We start from the raw sequence: 16,635 nt of genomic DNA on the forward strand, positions 1-16,635 counted from the left end.
ACTGATCTGCCTCGCCCGGGAAGAGCGCAATGATGGTGCCAACTTGGGCCAGTGAAGCAACGTCCTCCACAACTAGACTGAAGAACAAAACGGCAATAACTTGTCTGTTCCCCTTCCCCTGATTCCCCATGCTGTTCCCCTCCCCCAATTTCCCAATAAAATCTTTTAAAAAAAAACAACAAAAAAAACCCCCAAAACCAAGATGCTATAAATTCAGCAATGCGCTATGGAAGGCTTTTCCATGTGGAAGACGGATACAGCAATAGCAGGAATTAGTCTGTAAAAACCACAGTGATCTCTGAGCAAAACAATTGTGAAAAAGTCTGTGTTAGGGAGCAACAAATTAGAATAAGAGCTGATGTCACCTTGAAACACTTTTAATAAATTCCCAAGTGTTCATTAAATTTGTGTTATATCCTGTTCTCTGAACCAAACTGATGCACTAAACAAGTTTTATGGTTCTATATAAAGAGTTTCCTATTTTCCCAAGTTAAAATCATATTTCTCTCTTTCTGTCAGTACTACTGAAGATGTTTCCATTCTACTGTTGGATTCAATTATTCACCAAGTCATTTTTGTCAGTTACTGTCACTAAAACATTCTAATGGCTTAAGACAGTGGTCACACTGTGTGAATCTGTTTTTTAGGTACATGGCGTCATTGGTGAGTTCACCCAGTTCTTAATAAAAAATATATATGTATAGATATAATGGCTTCATTAAAACAAACATACTGCTAACGGTGGCTGATAAGCTACCCAAGCACCCAAGCACAAGGTAATTACTTCACTCCAGAAGCAGTTGAAGGAGAAAGGAGGAATATGCCAAAAAAGCAGAATGGAATTAATGGACCTAAAGAGAAAACGCTGAATAGATCATCTCAGTAATTATAAGTCCCGTATTTACCAGGTAACAAAATTCCTTAAGAGCCCATCGTGTATCCAGAAGATACTCAGAGAGATGACGGTAACTCACAAGCCAGCATTCCTCCTGCTCACCTCTTAGGGCTGGCCACACCTCACAGGGGATCAGGAGGCACACGCTGCACCACCCAGAGCCCCGCTAAACTGCTTTCATCGTCCAACTGTGGCAAAGGGGAAAGAAAGATGCTTACTTGGATGTCACAGGAGAAGATGACCTCTTAGCAACGCCTCCTGGAAATTCGCATCTTCTCATGGGGGACCCGGGAGACATGCTGGGAGTGGAAGTTGTTGTTCGTGGCCCCCTCTTCATCTTCTCTGTCTGTAGGGGACACAGAATAGGACAACCATGGCCCACACTTAGCAGTACTTTTACCATTTCTAAAAATACCCCAGATGGAAGCCATGTACAGCTTTCTTTCAAAAGCATCCATATGAAGCTATAGTGCTCCCCACAATGGGACTATTTGCAGAGAAGCACCATGAGGACATCATATTTAGGTCATCTAGTTAAAAAAAAATCGCCTCAAAATGCAAAGATTTCCTTCTCCTTGTTATCTTGCAAAGAGCTAACCATAGAACCATGTTATGGTCTTGGACATGTAGAAACTGAAAAAAGATCTATAATCACTAGAAAAAAGTTACAGGCGGGTGCAAATGTAGTTATAACACCAAGACACTGAGCTGTGGATGCTAACAGCGTACCCTGTATAACGGCCTGCAACCCCACCCATCCGTCTGTCTTCCCCATGGCCACCCTTGGCAGGAGGCCGGAGGCATGGACCTCAGTGCCTGGTCCACAGTGGGTGCTCCACAAGGGTGCTTCCCTCCTCTCTCTATCGCACATTTCCGCAGCAAATCCTCGTTTGGCCCCCACACCCACATATGTCAGTCCACTTCCATGGTAACCCACCCTACAGTAAAACCAGAGGGTCTAAAACACTCACTTCTCATGTGAGAACCTCAGGGCCACACTGGATTTAAAAACGTAAATAACAGTGTTATAAAAATAAATGCCCAATAGTACAGTAGTGTGGTGGTTTTAAATTAAGTCCATACATCATTGGATGTTCCTCCCTTCAATAGGTGGAGCTCAATTCCCTCCTCGCTGACTGTGGGTTGGTCTGAGTGACTTGCAAAAGTGCTGGTGTGCAACATCTGAGGCTGGTGTATAAAAGGGGTTGCAGCTTCCCCCACTCTCTCTCGGATCTCTTGCTCTGGGGGAAGCGAAGTCATGTCATTTGGACACTCAAGCAGCTCTATGGAGAGGTCCAAACAGTGAGAAACTGAGGCCTCCTGCCAATGGCCATGTGAGTGAGGTGTCCTGGAAGAGCCCCGGCCAAGCTTTCAGGTGACGGCAGCCCTGGCCACCATCCCGAGCACTCCCTCAAGAGACCCTGACCAGAACCACTCAGCTAAGCTATCCGCAATTTCTGACTGATGACGTGATAAACATTTGTTTTAAGCTGCTAAGGTTTGGGGTAATTTATTACATAACAAGTGAAAACTAACAAAATTCCTAAATAAATATACATAATTGGGGGTGCCTGCTCAACATTTGTTTTGCTGATGGTATCAGTATGACAGCAAAAATGTTTAAAGGCCACTGCTGTGGATGAAGGCTGACCTAGAACTTCAGTTCTAGTTGCCTACAGAGGCAAGACTGGTTCAGAATCAGACATCTTTAGTAAGCAGAGAGAAGACACTCCGAATTTCCTTCTGTCTTCTGTCCTCTGGAGGGCAGGCTATGATGAGCAGAAGGTCTTTAGGAATTTGCCCCAAGGCACTAAGATTGAGGAGGGTACAACGATTTCAATGATTTTCAAACACTGGGTGAAATTTTAAACCAAATCTGCCCCTTGAGTAGTCCCTGGAGACTGAGAGACACAGAGAGCCAGGCGGAGCACAGGAAGTGATCACACTGTCGGATAATCTGGTTCCAGGGGTGAACGGGTGGGTTTAAACCTACCGGAGAGGCCTCGGCTCCTTCAGTGGCCGCTTTCCCAGCATCTCCTACGCTGGATGTAGATGTAGACTTCTTCCTCTCAGTGCTCCGAGTGGGAGAAGACTTGTAAGATTTAAGAGGGCCGGCAGGAGCTACACGAGGACAGGCATGGAATACTAGAGAGTTACAGTGTAACAGCCAGAGAGACAGAGAGTACAGGCAGAAAAGGCAGGGAGTTGGGAAGAACACCGCATTTCTGTTAGAACGTGACACAGGCAATCCACAGTCTCAAAATACCACCATAGTTTTTCTCATGTGCACAGAAGGGACTCTATCTTAAAAGACTCCCACACTCAATGCGCATGAGTCCAGTTCGTTTTAGGAGTTCAAAGTGTGGGCTTTGGAGCCACACAGACTTAACACTGCTACCTAATAACTGGATCACCTTGGGCAGGTTACTTAACCTCTCTAAAGGTCAACCTCCTTGTGTGGAAGGAGTTGACACAGCAAGGCTGACTGCTGTCCTTGGAAAAGCCTTCTTACAAGGTTGGCCCTTGATTTCAGGAGGATTCTCACCATTAACTGATGAGTCTAAGCTGTACAAACATGGCTTCTGCTTTCCTCTAGAGTCTGGAATTGGGGTCTGTGCCTGGCACGGGTGCCTACGTGACCAGCCCCCAGTAAAAACCCTAGGCACTGAGTCTCTAACGAGCTTCCCTGGTTGGCAACACTTCATGTATGTTACAGCTCCTTGCTGGGGGAATGTGTCCTGTGTCTATACTGGGAAAGGACTCTGGAAGCTTGTGCCTGGTCTTTCCCAGACTTCATCCCGTGTGCCTTTTCCCTTTGCTGATTTTGCTCTGCAGCCTTCCACTGTAATAAATCAAGGCTATGAGTCCTCCTGGGGAATCATCGATCCTGGGAGTAGTCTTGGGGACCTCCTGACACATTCCTCTTCTCAAAATGGGGATATTTCCTTCTTCCCAGGAAGTTTTTGTTTATTTGTTTGAGCTATGATTCATATACGATAAAATTCACCCTTTGAAAACTCAGTGTTTTTTAGTATATCACAAGGTTGTGCAACAATAACTACAGTCTAATTCCAGCACATTTTCAACACCCCCAAAAGAAGCCCTGTACCCATTAAGCATTCACTCCCCTTCCCCTTCCCTCATTCCCTAGCAACCACTAATTTACTGCCTCTCTGGGTTTGCCTATTCTGGACATGTCATGTAAATGGAGTCATGCAATTTGTGGCATTGTGTGTCTGGCTTCTTTGAGCATAATGTTTTCAAGGTTCATCCTATAATAGGTATCAGTAATTCATTCCTTTTTATGGCTGAATAATATTCCGCTTTATTGGTATACCACCATTTTATTTATCCACTTATCTGAGACGGACATTTGGGTTGTTTACACTTTGTGGCTATGATGTATAAAGTTGCTAAGAACACTCGTGTACAAGATTTTGTGTGAACATATATTTTCAATTTCTTTGCCTCTATACCTAAGAGTGGAATTGCTGGGTCATATGGTAACTCTATGCTTAACTTTGTGAAGAACTTGCCTGACTGTTTTTCAAAGCAACTGCACCATTTTTTCATTTCCACCAGCAATGTATAAAGGTTGTAATTTCTCCACATCCTCACCAAGACGTATTATTTTCCTTTTTTCTTTGCATTTTAGCCATCTTAGTAAATGTGAAGTAGCATCTCATTGTGATTTTTCATTTGCATTTCCCTAATGACTAATGATGTTAAGTATCTTGTCAGGTGCTTATTGGTCTCCTGTGTATCTTCTTGGGAGAACTAGCACAACCACTTGGGAATAGCTAGGACTAGTAGAGGATCATATGTCATTTACTATCTTGGGAACTGAGACCAGACCTACCCTAATGTGGACATAGTGTTGCTCGTGTGCAAACAGAGAATGCCAGTCCTCACTAACCTTGCCATGATGATTTGATCCCCTTTGTTCAAGGAAGGGCTTTGATGGTATGGCCCAGTGTTTCTCAGACATCAGTATGCAGATGTGGTGGGGCCTGAGAGTCTGCCTTCCTAACAAGCTCCCAGGTGATGCCAATGGTGCTGGTCGGTGGACCAACCCCTGAGTAGCAAGGCTCTAGACCAGCGGTTCTCAACCTGTGGGTCGCGACCCCTTTGGGAGTCGAACAACCCTTTCACAGGGGTCGCCGGGTACTCGTATGTGGGCGTATCTGCATGTGGGCCTGGAGATGGATAGAGGAGCGGTGTCTTGGTTCCTAAGACCATAGAAAATATGTGTTTTCCGATGGTCTTAGGCAACCCCTGTGAAAGGTTGAGAACCGCTGCTCTAGACATTTGTTGGCTAAGCTCTTATCGTGCCAATCGTTGTGCTAGCTCATTTAATCCTCATGACAATTTAAAATAAATCCATTTTATAGATGAGAAAACTGAGGCTTAGAGAGGTTAATTAACTTACCCAAAGTGGTAAGAACTACTAAGTGGTCGAGTTGGTTATGGGACTCCAGAGACTATGGTTTATAGGCTACTTTGCCAAACCGTCTCTTTAAAAAAGTCTACTAATCTCCATAGCTCATGAAATAGATTTTTTTCTAATCCACATGCCCTCAATAAAATAATGTACTCACCTTTGTGACACTTAAAAGAAACACAGCAATAGCAAAACACTGATAGATAGAAAATGTAACGAACTGTTGAAGACATTTCACAAAACCAGCAAATGGGAAGCAAAATACAGTAATACCTTGATTTGTGAGCATAATTCGTTCTGGAAACAAACTACTCGTATTACAAGACATTGCTCATTTACCACGTTAAAATGCATTAGAAATGTCTGCTCGTCTTGTGGAACACTCGCTAACCGTATTACTCGCAATCCAAGGCTTTACTGTACATAAATTCAAGAATAACTTGTAGGCCGACCAACACCACTTCTGGCATTTTCCTCAGTGTCACCAGCATGGCCTCTTTTACCTGAGTCATTGGCCTGCTCAGAGAGCATGAATGTACTTCTGCTTCTGGCTAAAGAAGCCTGTGTAGGTGTCAACAGTCGCATAACAAGAAAGGTTTCCGTGGGACTAAGGTGCATGCGATGAGCTGAGGGACGGAATCAAATAAAATTTTTTAAAAAGCAAAATTAAAACAAAACAAAAGAAAATGCTTAAAATGACACAGTGCATGATGCAAATTAACTTTTGGGTGGTAGAACAAATGTGGAAAATAAAAATATTCTCGCAACAGATGGCTTCAGAGTTCGTCATAGGAAAATAAAACAAATGATGTGTCATCCAGAGTGTGAAAGTGCGTTAATCCTCTTGAGGGTCAGAAGTCACTAAATATGCCATTACAGTACTACCTGTGTTACTCAAAGAGAATGAGCCTGTCTCCCGTGACGCATATGGACTCAAGAAACCATTTACTCATCAAGTAGACCTAATATTGAAAAAAGATTACTCCTAAAAGATTAGGTCCTATGTTGAGAAATATTTCATAGCACACTGATTTTGTTAATGTATAAATATGTATCCTTTCATACTTTTTCCATGTAAATAAGGGAAAAAATTAAGTAAGAAGCATAAAAATAAAAACAGTCAACTGATTATCAGCTTTAATGGAGGTAACAGTATTCATAATAAAAAATTCAGTGACTGAAATGTCATTTTGATGGTTTGGGAATGTAGTATATGGTAATGGATTAACTTTTCCATTATTTTGTATTCTTTGGGTACCCAATAACCACTGAAGGGTTTGGGAATTAAAATTTTCCATTTATAATTCACAAGCAGATAATTCAGTTGCCAACAAAATAACATACTGACATCTTTATATATTAATCAGCAAATATGAATTTAACATTAATTTGTAACCATGTGAATTCATGAAAACATAAGGGATACACTCACTAATGGAACAGCTATATAGAGTTAAGAGCATGTGGATTTCTCATCCAGCTATTAATTAATTCAAGGTTCCCAACGCTTATCGATGAGCTACATCAGAGATCAGCCACACTGACACTTATGGGATCTCAGACACACGACAGGTTTCTGTGCTGGAGGTGCACGGTCAATGCCACTGAAAAACAACCAGGAAGACACACTGGCCTCTTCAAAGTCACAAACATCTTTCTGCTCACCCTTTGGTGACCACTTGTGTTAAATACTCCACTGGCACCTGACACTTCTTCAATGATGCTTTAAAATACACATTTGATCCATGGAGAGCTTCCCTTCCTTAACCTACACACTCTGAAAGGTGCAAATTCAGACTTTCATTGACTAATCTGAGCCTCCGTTAGGACTTGAGCAGTTTTAAATCTTTTCAGTTTCTGGAACTGGCACGCGTCCTGTACATATCATCTCGTACCTCAAAACGGAATGCCGGAAAAGGCGACCCATCCTTTTCCTCTTTTCAAGGCTTCCTATTAATTCTGAACTTCTGTTTTCAAAACAGGAGTGGGCAGGCCTACAAACCACAGACAGTAGCAGAGCCCCATTTTTTCACACATCTAAGTCTCCCACGTACCTCTGCCTCATCAATTCTGCTGTTTCTGGCTAATCGACTATATCACATCAATAACCAGGCAGTTTTCCGCCCACTGGTCAATTAATTCCGGGGCAGGGTAACTCCTACATGCACTGTAGAAGACGGAATAGTCTCTTCAGACTGGGAGAACAGCATTAATTCCTGTCTCAAACAACACCCACCTGGCCCTAAAGGGCAATGCTACTTTCCAAAGTCCTATTAGTGAGGCCCTGGGGCTCCCACATTCAGACCACAAGGCTAGGATAATGGAGGTATTCGCAGAAGGCTCAAGAGGGGCTCTCACAAAGACTGGCATTAAGACACTCATACTAGAAAGAAGAAAACTGGAGAGACCAGGTCTACACAACACGTTCACTTGCCTCGGTCTGGGGAATAGGATATTGCCACGGTGGATGAAGACAGGCGCTTACTCATGGGAGGCTCCGTCTGCTTTGGCAAATTCATGGTTGATGTTGACAGTTTGTCACATGCTGCAGAGAAACGCATTAAAGACATTGGTATCCACACCAGTGTAGACAGAAACACATATCCCAGTGTTCTTCCTGTCCTCATCCACATGCCTTCTAAACCGCTTCCATCATCCTGTTATCTGCCTGGCCAATTGGGAAATGCCTGGGCCACAGCCACCATCGGTCTGAAGCAAGATCTTCTCTTCCATATCTCAACTCTGTTCTTCTCTTCGATTTCAAATGTTCAACCTTACCCGACTATTCAATTAACACCATGCTAATTCCACCAGCAAATCATTTCCTTGTGTTCAGGGGCGTTTATTCAGTGTATTCAGACCACACTAAAACAAAACCAACCTGGAATGGAACCAGAGACAAATCACCACTGGAAAATGTTCTATGGCCTGAGACTGCGTGAGCTGAAACTGGACTTTTTCTGAAGGTTATCTATAGCTCAGGTTGGAGAGAAGTACGTAATTAGTAAGGCAAGGAGCGGTATTTAAAGCAAACAATGTTGAGTAGTTTCTTCCTCTTATCAAGAGATGGGTGTCACAGTGGCCTTTTCTCAGATGCTATGACTATTTATGATTACGATTTTAACATGTGGTCCCGGGTTTGGTGTTCTTAATTTCCAGCCATTATTTTAGAGTGGTTTTGAAACTAAACCATTATGGCAAATGAAGAGGTGCTGACAGGGCCCTGCCAAGCCATACTGGAGGCCCAGGCAAAAGGAAAGATGTGTGCTCTGGCTTTAAAAGAAGCGAACTCGTCAACAAGATTTTCAAAATCTACTCCTCTCCTCATGTTTTCAAATGAGAGAACTGCCACGTTTGACAGTTTCTTCTGATCACGTGATGATCTTAAAAAATTTTACGTAAGCTGAAGTAAAAGTATAATAAATTCTGTTTGGGTATAAATAGCATACTTAAACTTAAAATTATGTGCATTTCAATACAGCTACTTTTCAATTTTTCAGTATTTTTGCAACTACTTTAATGTTCTGGAAAAAAATTTAACCATTAGAAATTACATAAAGCCGTGTATATAGATAGGGGAACACATTTCCCCTTTTGCTGCAGGCTCCAATATGGCTCAGCATGACGATGATCTTTAGAAATGCCATATTTTGTTCATCGTGGATTGTTCTGCAGTAATTTTGATGTATTAAAGTATTATTTTATCTTGTAGTGAGACATTTGCTGTCCCCTTAAATTGTGTGCCACTCACCTCACCCTGGCCTGGGCCCTGGGTACGATTCCCAAGGGGTAATTATCAACTCTACCTGCCCCTCTCTATCGAGGGAAGGCCAGTGTCCACACTCCAGTTCACTCGGTTGGTGCAGCAAAGTCTCTGCTATTCAGTAACAACAATAAAGATTACGGTGGAACCAAGGATATTTATTCCTACTGCTCTAAATTGATCTTCTGCATTGCTGGGAAATACCGCATCCCTCTTACATCTTGTTTTTTCTTAGCCAGCCAAAGATGGGTTGACTTTCTCAAGTCATTTTTCAATGGGAACAAAGTTTTGCTAGTTCTGTTCTTGATCTAGACCTTAAGAATCTCCCAGGCTGGTATCCAAGGCGGAGAACCTATTAAGAGAGATGAAATCCAGACCAGAGCCCACCGATCTCCTCGTTTGGATCGCCTGTGTTAGTCCTGATAAACTCCCTCATACTCCCTCTCAAACCCATCGCATTAACACCCAGAGCTCTTGTGTGATCACAGGTTTTGGTAACCAGAAGTGACTGCAACACAAAACTATTTTTAATGCCTCAAACCAATGATTAATGAGGGTGTGAAAGATCTAAATGTACGAAAGTCAAACACTAATAAGGTTTCTCAAGGCAGGAGTTAGTGAGCGAAGGATGAAATGTCTCCAGAGCACTAGGATGTAAGGCATGCACAGCTCCATGATGACAGAGGAACAAAGAAATATGGGCATGTCATTCACATCGCTAGGAAAAAAGTTCTAAGGGGTCAGACTAATAAATCAATTGTAACAGTGCTGAGACAGACACGGTGATGGAGGAGGGTGACCAGGACAGTAATCACAAAACGCCATGGCATGGTGATGCTGAGATATACCGTTGGTGGGCTCGGCAGTGGCGGCAGCGGTTCCTGCGTCCAGAGGGAGGGTGCTGGCTGCTAAACCTAGAGGAGGGGGTGGGGCATTTTCTGATTCACCTACACAGCAAAAAAATCAGAGCAAAGAAAGGTAAAAGTTGAAAGTCCCAACTTCTGGTTGATTTTAGTTTCTAATGAGCAAATTAGAAAAAGTAACTGGAATGGGTTACTGACTTCTCAAAAACAGAAAAAGTAAAGTATATTCACTAACAAAAGGTTAAAAGCACAATGCAGCCAAGGCAAGAAAGTGTACTAGAAATGTAAATCCCTTTGCTCTAAGAAAGAGCTAGTACGCAACTCATGCGTAATACAGTGACAGGATCACGGAAAAGTAAGGCGCTGAACAGAGGAAAAAGCCACCCAGACTAGTAACAATCCATACATTAAACATTTGAAAATTTAAAGATGAATATGAATTGGATAATGAAATAAGTAAGTCACCTTGAAACAAAATCAAAAGAGCAACAAAAATTAATATGATGAGGGAAAACCCTCAGCCCATTTTAGAGGGTAAATGCTGCCCAGCCTTTCCCGGCCATGCAGCAATGGTGACTTAGCCCCCTGCCATTGAACTTCTCTGAAATCAGATTATCCCTGAGCTTGCCAGGTGGATCCGGTTCATCAGATTCCGCATTCATTTTCGTTGCTTTCCTTTTGCTTTAACTCACAGCCCAGTTACTGCATCAATTGCTGTTTGCTAGCAGAAAGAATGCACAGACCCCCTTCACAGCCAATGCATAAACCGGATGCTTGGCCATTTGAAAACATCACATCTGAAAACGGTACCTGCAGATTGCTACAAAGCATCCCCCAGGTCCTGCAGCCTGTGCCCGCCATCTCCCGCCTGCCCTGGGGCCCTGCAATGCAGGGACAGCCCTACACTCACCGTCATGTCCTCCAGGCCCTGCGGCCAGTGATGCTCCCCAAGAGCACTTCTTCTTCAGCTCCAGCTGCTGTGTGCGCTCCATGGAACGGCGTATCATCGCCTCCAGCCGCTCCTGCCCAGTTCATGCAATGGAGAGCAAGATTAACCACCACCCCACAGCACTGGCTGCCGCTCCTCAGTGCTGGGGTGAGTCACCAAATGGGGCTCTGTGCTCAGCATCAAAGCCCAGGCACACGTGCTCTCCGCCAGCCACAGTTCTCAGTGGGTGGAGAGTAAACAATGCGGCTGGTGCTGCTCCCAGCCCCAACACCTCATCCCTGGGCGAGGCTGCTGCAGCCAGGCCTTGATTTATTTAAGAATAATGCCAGACAAGCATTAACTCCTTGAGGCCTGTCTCAAGTTCCGGTTTCCCCACTCAGTAGGAGAACTGGAATTGTGCTCTGGAACCAACTGCATGCTTTCTAGTGGAAAATGCACAAAGCATTTGGATTTGAGAAAAATTTAATAAAATATAATTTGAATTGTATAGCCTAAGTCTAACTTTTGGGGGCGATATAATGACTCTGAGATCTATTTTGCAAAGCCCCATTTTCATCTCCGAGTTTCTTAAAGGGGAATCAATTGTTTTCCATATTGTAACACTTTTCTGCCTGTTTTGGGGATAATGCTACATATTTCAAAATTTAAAAGACAAGAGTAGGGAATCTTCTGGCCACAAAAAACATCTATGCATTCTGAGTTAGATGGGAGGAAGAGAAAAACAAGTGGCCAGAAGAGAAAAACAAGTAGGTTTTTCTTAGCAGAGCCTTTATCAAAAGCACCCTGCTGTATTAATCACCCCAATTTGTCACTTTTATAAACTTGCCCTGACTGCTGGCAAATATTTCCTTGACACTGGAGTTCTAATCCTGCACTCCCCACAACCCCGATGACACTGCAAATACCAAACCCTCTCCCAGCCTCCACTGGAGGAGGCCAAAGCAAGGTAAACAGTTACACTGACAGCCTCTGGCCCTCACAAAACCCACCCTGAGGTGCTCCAGGAAATGGGCGAATCCTAGCCCAACTGCAAAGCAAAAACATACTCTCTTTTCATGGCTTAAATAAACAAGCGAAATTAAGTTAGGGCAGCACCAATTGAGGAGCTGTGACTTAGGGTCAGGGGAAGACTCCCTTATTTCACTTACTAGAAACAGAGAAAGGTTTCCAGTACGATGCCTGGATCTAGCCCTTTACCTACACCAGAGGGATGAGATGTGCATTTTCCACATCTTGGCCTCCTCCTCTGCATAATTTCTCTCTGAATAGCACTTTGCTAAGAGACAGCCTCTCCAGGGACCTGAGAGCAGAAAGGGTTTTTTTTTTTTCTCCTCCCGTAAATCTCCGATTTGTATTTGCTCTAGATTTTGGCTGAGACTCTGTAATCATGAGCGTGCATTTCCTGGCAGAGTCCTTTCCTCACCACCCTGACATATTAAATTCTGACAGCCAACCCCAGGGGTCTGCCCAAGGAAAGTTGGGGGCATAGAGGGACTAGAAATTCACTATTGGATATTTGAAGTATGGTTGCTTTGACTGGAGCTGAATAATACTTCATTAGATGGATTTAACATAAAGTGTTTAACCAATGACCTAATTTAAATGTTGAAACCTTTCACCTCAGAGTGAATTTACTATTCAGTGGGCTATGGGAGATTTCCTACATGCCAGAAGGACCTCACAAGGTGTAGTCCCTCATCTACTAGGACACCGATGAGAACAAAGAACACCAAGATTCGCCAGGCCAACATCACCAGCTATCTAGGGGCATAATTAGAAGGAAATGCTCAACCAAACCCAGACCTCCTGGACTCTTTAGTTCCCTTTAGAAAAAATACCTCTCCATCCAACCTCAATCCATTGAGCTGCTCCAAATTCTACCACTAGAGATTCATTCCTTTTCATAAACAGGCTTATGAAAATGAAGCTATCCCTGAGAAGACACAATCACTTTGTGTCACCCACTTTTGGACAGATGATAAAAAAAAACAGGTGTCAACCAAGCTCCATGATAAGGGGACTTATGGAACTCAAAGTCGGTCAGAATGGGGTAATTCACACATGTCAAAAACAAAACTGGTCCACCTCACTCTTGTTAGAGGTTAGTCCTACATAGGTCAATATTACCATGTGTGTGTGTTTCTGTTCCTTCATGTGCTAGAATGGAAGGAATCCTGGATTTGGAGTCAGGAGATATGGATTCAAGTCTCACCTCTGCCTGCCACTTTTTAGCCCTGTAACCTTGAGTTAATTGTTTAACATCCTTGGCATAAGTTTCCTCATCTACAAAACGGAGACGATATTACCTATATGAAAACACTCGCGTCTACAAGGTACTGACCAGCATAGTAAGTCCTGAGCCAATGCTACCTGAATCCGAATCTGAACAGGAAGATGACTAACAGGGAGTAGAGCAGTGGTTCCCAAACAAGAGTGAGTCTGCACCAGAATTCCCAGAGGGATTGTAAGACTACCATTGCTGGGCCCCGCCCTCAGAGTTTCCATTTCTGCAGCTTTGAGGTGGAGCCTGCAGAGAATTTGCATTTCTGACAAGCTCCCAGGCTATACTGATGCTGCTGATCCTGCGGCTACAGTGAGAAGCACTGGTCAGAGGAAAGGCTGAGCATGAGAGCGTTTGAGAAAGTTCGGTCAAATCAGAAGAACAGTATTAATAAATATTAGAGCTGCATGCCGCATACCACAATTCCTGCCAAGTTCTGGTGCTCCTGATGATCAATGGGGAAAGGGTGAGGCAGATTCTTGTCTCTAGACTGTCCTCTATTGGGTGGGGCTTAGCAGAAGGAAGGAAGGAGGAGATGTCACCCTTCACCCCTTGAGCTCTGGCCATATATATCTGCCTGATGAACTCAGGGGATGGACAATCATGACCAAGGTGACCCGCTGAGCTGGCTGAGCGGGACAGGGGTATGAAAGGCCTCCAGCCCGGCATGGCCCATGCACTGGCCGAGTCTGGGGCTCACCTGCACAGATGTGAGTAGTTACAAAGAGCAAGATCATGGCAACCTTAGGGACACGGAGCCAGGGCAGGGCTGGGGGGAGGCCTTTTATGAGCTCCAATATCAGATCCACAGGGGTAGGACTTGGTGAGCAACCCAAACACTTTCCAACAAGCTAGAGAAGCAAAATGGGCTATGATGGAATGAACCATCTTCCTGCAGAAGCTTCTCCCTGATTGACAGAGACAGGGCGTGACAAAAAGAACCGAAATGCAGAATCCCCATGGCCATGTGCCAGGCAGGCAGCAGCCCTCCTGAAGATCTCCACAGGGGGAATGCAGAGGGTTTCCTCTGCAAAGGGGCTCTTGCAGTGTAGGCTTGTCCATCCTCTCCAAAGATCACCCATGACAACACCAAACAGGCCTCTGCACAGGCAGAGCGCTGAAGTCAATGTGGTTAACAAGCCAGCTAGGTGTGGAAAGTCCCTAAGGTCCACCTGGGTCTCCCGGGGCCCCGAGGGTGGGAGCAGGTGGCAGAGGGAGGCTGCTGCTTCCTTGCGTTGCTGCACAACCATGGGAGGCTCAGCTCTCAGCTCTGTCCTGCTGTGACCAGGGAGAAGAGAGAAGCAAGCCTGACTTGTGTCTGTGCTGACGAGGGTCAGGCAGCATCCCCGTTCCCCACCATCACCATGTTAGTGATGAAAAGGAGCACAGAAAGCAAATAAAAAATTATCTGGAAGCGCAACCACTAAAGGTTCAGCTGCATCAGGGCCATCCATCTGGCATGATATTCCGTCATCTGCAAGAGGGAGGAGTCTGACAGCTTGACTTAAAACGCCTCTGGCACTACTGTTCAATAAAGAAACATTATAGAGAAAGAGTGCCTCAAAGGCGGACCCCTGTGACACTGTCAGGTGTCACAGGCTTGGGAAGTGTCTCCCATGACTACACAGTATGCCTCTCTTCCTGGAAACAGCAGTGACACACTTCCTCTGGAATCGGCAATTCCACAGGATGTCAGGAATCAAAACAGAGAGATGAGGGAGGAAGGGGACAAGCTGTGAGTCAAGGAATGGAGGATGGGAAGAAAACAGGAGTCCAGTGACTCATGGCAAATACACACAGGCTGGGGAAGGAGAGATCTGTCCCAGGTCACTGAGGCAGCCAGCATGCAGTGGCTGTCTCTTAGTTTGCACCACTCACTACCTTTTCTGGGTCGCTCCCTCTTGACCTTGCTTCAGACAAGGTCAGCTGAAGTCGCTGAAGGGACTCAAACATTTCTAGCATGACTCTGTGCTAGGTTCTTTGCTGGGCACTTCCACAAAAGTCCTCTTTGAATTCCTGTGATCACTTCTGTTTGGGGCTGAGAAGACTAAGTTAGAGGGTCATGGGGGGGCCTATGTGACTTGCCCCTGGTTATCAGCTGCCTAGTGGTAGAGCTGGGATTTGCACTGGGAACAAATGAAGCCACACGGTGACCAGGATGCAGCTGGCAATGATGAACTCTAGCTAAGACCCTTACTTAGACTGTCATTCGCTAAGAAGAACAAAGAAATCTCCATGTAAACGAGTGCTTTGCGGGCAAAGATGGGTGTAATTGTGTGTGTGCACGCATGTTTCTGTTTTTTAAATTTAAAAAAAAGGGAAGAGGTAAAGAAATATCACGATAAACCATTCAGACATTTAAAAATACTGAATGCATACAAATGTTTGTTTCCTATAGTGTTGGTGATTAAACAAGCCTCTATTGTTCAAACTAAATGATGAGTCATTATACCTTATGAATAAAAAATGATCATCACCTGATACAAAGCTATGATTACATCCTTAAAATACACTTAAGAAAATCTATACCCCAAATATGCTTCCTAAATATATTTTCAAAATTTAGTAATAAAGGACTCTATAGGGGTAATTACATTCCATTTCTTTTCTTAAAAAAAAAAAAGGTAAGTGGAGAAAAGGGATGATTAAAACAAGGAACTGCAGTAAAATTTAAATTTACTAGCGTCTTTGTATTTGAAGGTAGACTCTGATTTTCCAGCAGTGAATAACAGGATCAAGTTTTCTTCCACCCTCTAGCCCAGTGGGTCTCAACCTTCCTAATGCCGCGACCCTTTAATACAGTTCCTCATGTTGTGGTGACCCCCAATCATAAAATTATTTTCGTTGCTACTCTATAACTGTAATTTTGCTACTGTTATGAATCGTAATGTAAATATCTGATATGCAGGATGTATTTTCATTGTTACAAATTGAACATAATTAAAGCACAGTGATTAATCACAAAAACAATATATAATTATATATTGTGAAATATTTATTTCTAATTACAAATAAATGAAATTTTGTCTTGAAGCATGGAGACGGATAGAGGATCGGTGTCTCGGTTCCTAAGACCATCGAAAATATGTGTTTTCCCATGGTCTTAGGCAACCCCTGTGAAAGGGTCGTTCGACCCCCAAAGGGGTCGCGACCCACAGGCTGAGAACCGCTGCTCTAGCCTCATGTCTGCCCTATAGGCACGGACCCCCAGCATAATCCCCAGGTCTATATTACCCAGCCCCTATCCACAATCCCCTCCGAGTCCTAGGAGCCAGAGAAGGTTAGGTCTGGAAAAGGCCGTGAAGACTGCCAAACCCAACCCCCTCACTTCAGAGACCAACAATTCAAGGCCCAGAGAGGCCAGCTCGCTTGTCCAAGGTCACACAGCAAATGAACAGCTGAGATGAATGGACAAATCTTTTTGTTGCTATTCTGTGTCACGC

The 16,635-nt window shown here is 44.0% G+C and overlaps 1 protein-coding gene across 9 annotated transcripts in view; it reads right to left on the bottom strand.

Annotated features, from left to right (window-relative positions):
* Nucleotides 1-16,635, bottom strand: part of MAP7D2 (MAP7 domain containing 2) — a 111,821-nt gene that overhangs the window by 42,146 nt on the left and 53,040 nt on the right. For 2 of the 9 annotated variants that reach the window (XM_019667249.1, XM_019667203.1), the window contains exons 4-9: nucleotides 10,873-10,984; nucleotides 9,948-10,046; nucleotides 7,771-7,881; nucleotides 5,840-5,962; nucleotides 2,889-3,040; nucleotides 1,114-1,241 (exon numbers count right to left, since the gene is read on the bottom strand). In XM_019667249.1, coding sequence (XP_019522794.1) covers nucleotides 1,114-1,241; nucleotides 2,889-3,040; nucleotides 5,840-5,962; nucleotides 7,771-7,881; nucleotides 9,948-10,046; nucleotides 10,873-10,984 — 725 coding nt within the window. The remainder of the gene's footprint in view (nucleotides 1-1,113; nucleotides 1,242-2,888; nucleotides 3,041-5,839; nucleotides 5,963-7,770; nucleotides 7,882-9,947; nucleotides 10,047-10,872; nucleotides 10,985-16,635) is intronic. The other 7 variants (XM_019667214.1, XM_019667224.1, XM_019667234.1 and 4 more) reach the window with 7 other exon arrangements.

The sequence above is a fragment of the Hipposideros armiger genome, unplaced genomic scaffold (assembly GCF_001890085.2).
Source record: "Hipposideros armiger isolate ML-2016 unplaced genomic scaffold, ASM189008v1 scaffold_13, whole genome shotgun sequence".
Classification (NCBI taxonomy): domain Eukaryota; kingdom Metazoa; phylum Chordata; class Mammalia; order Chiroptera; family Hipposideridae; genus Hipposideros; species Hipposideros armiger.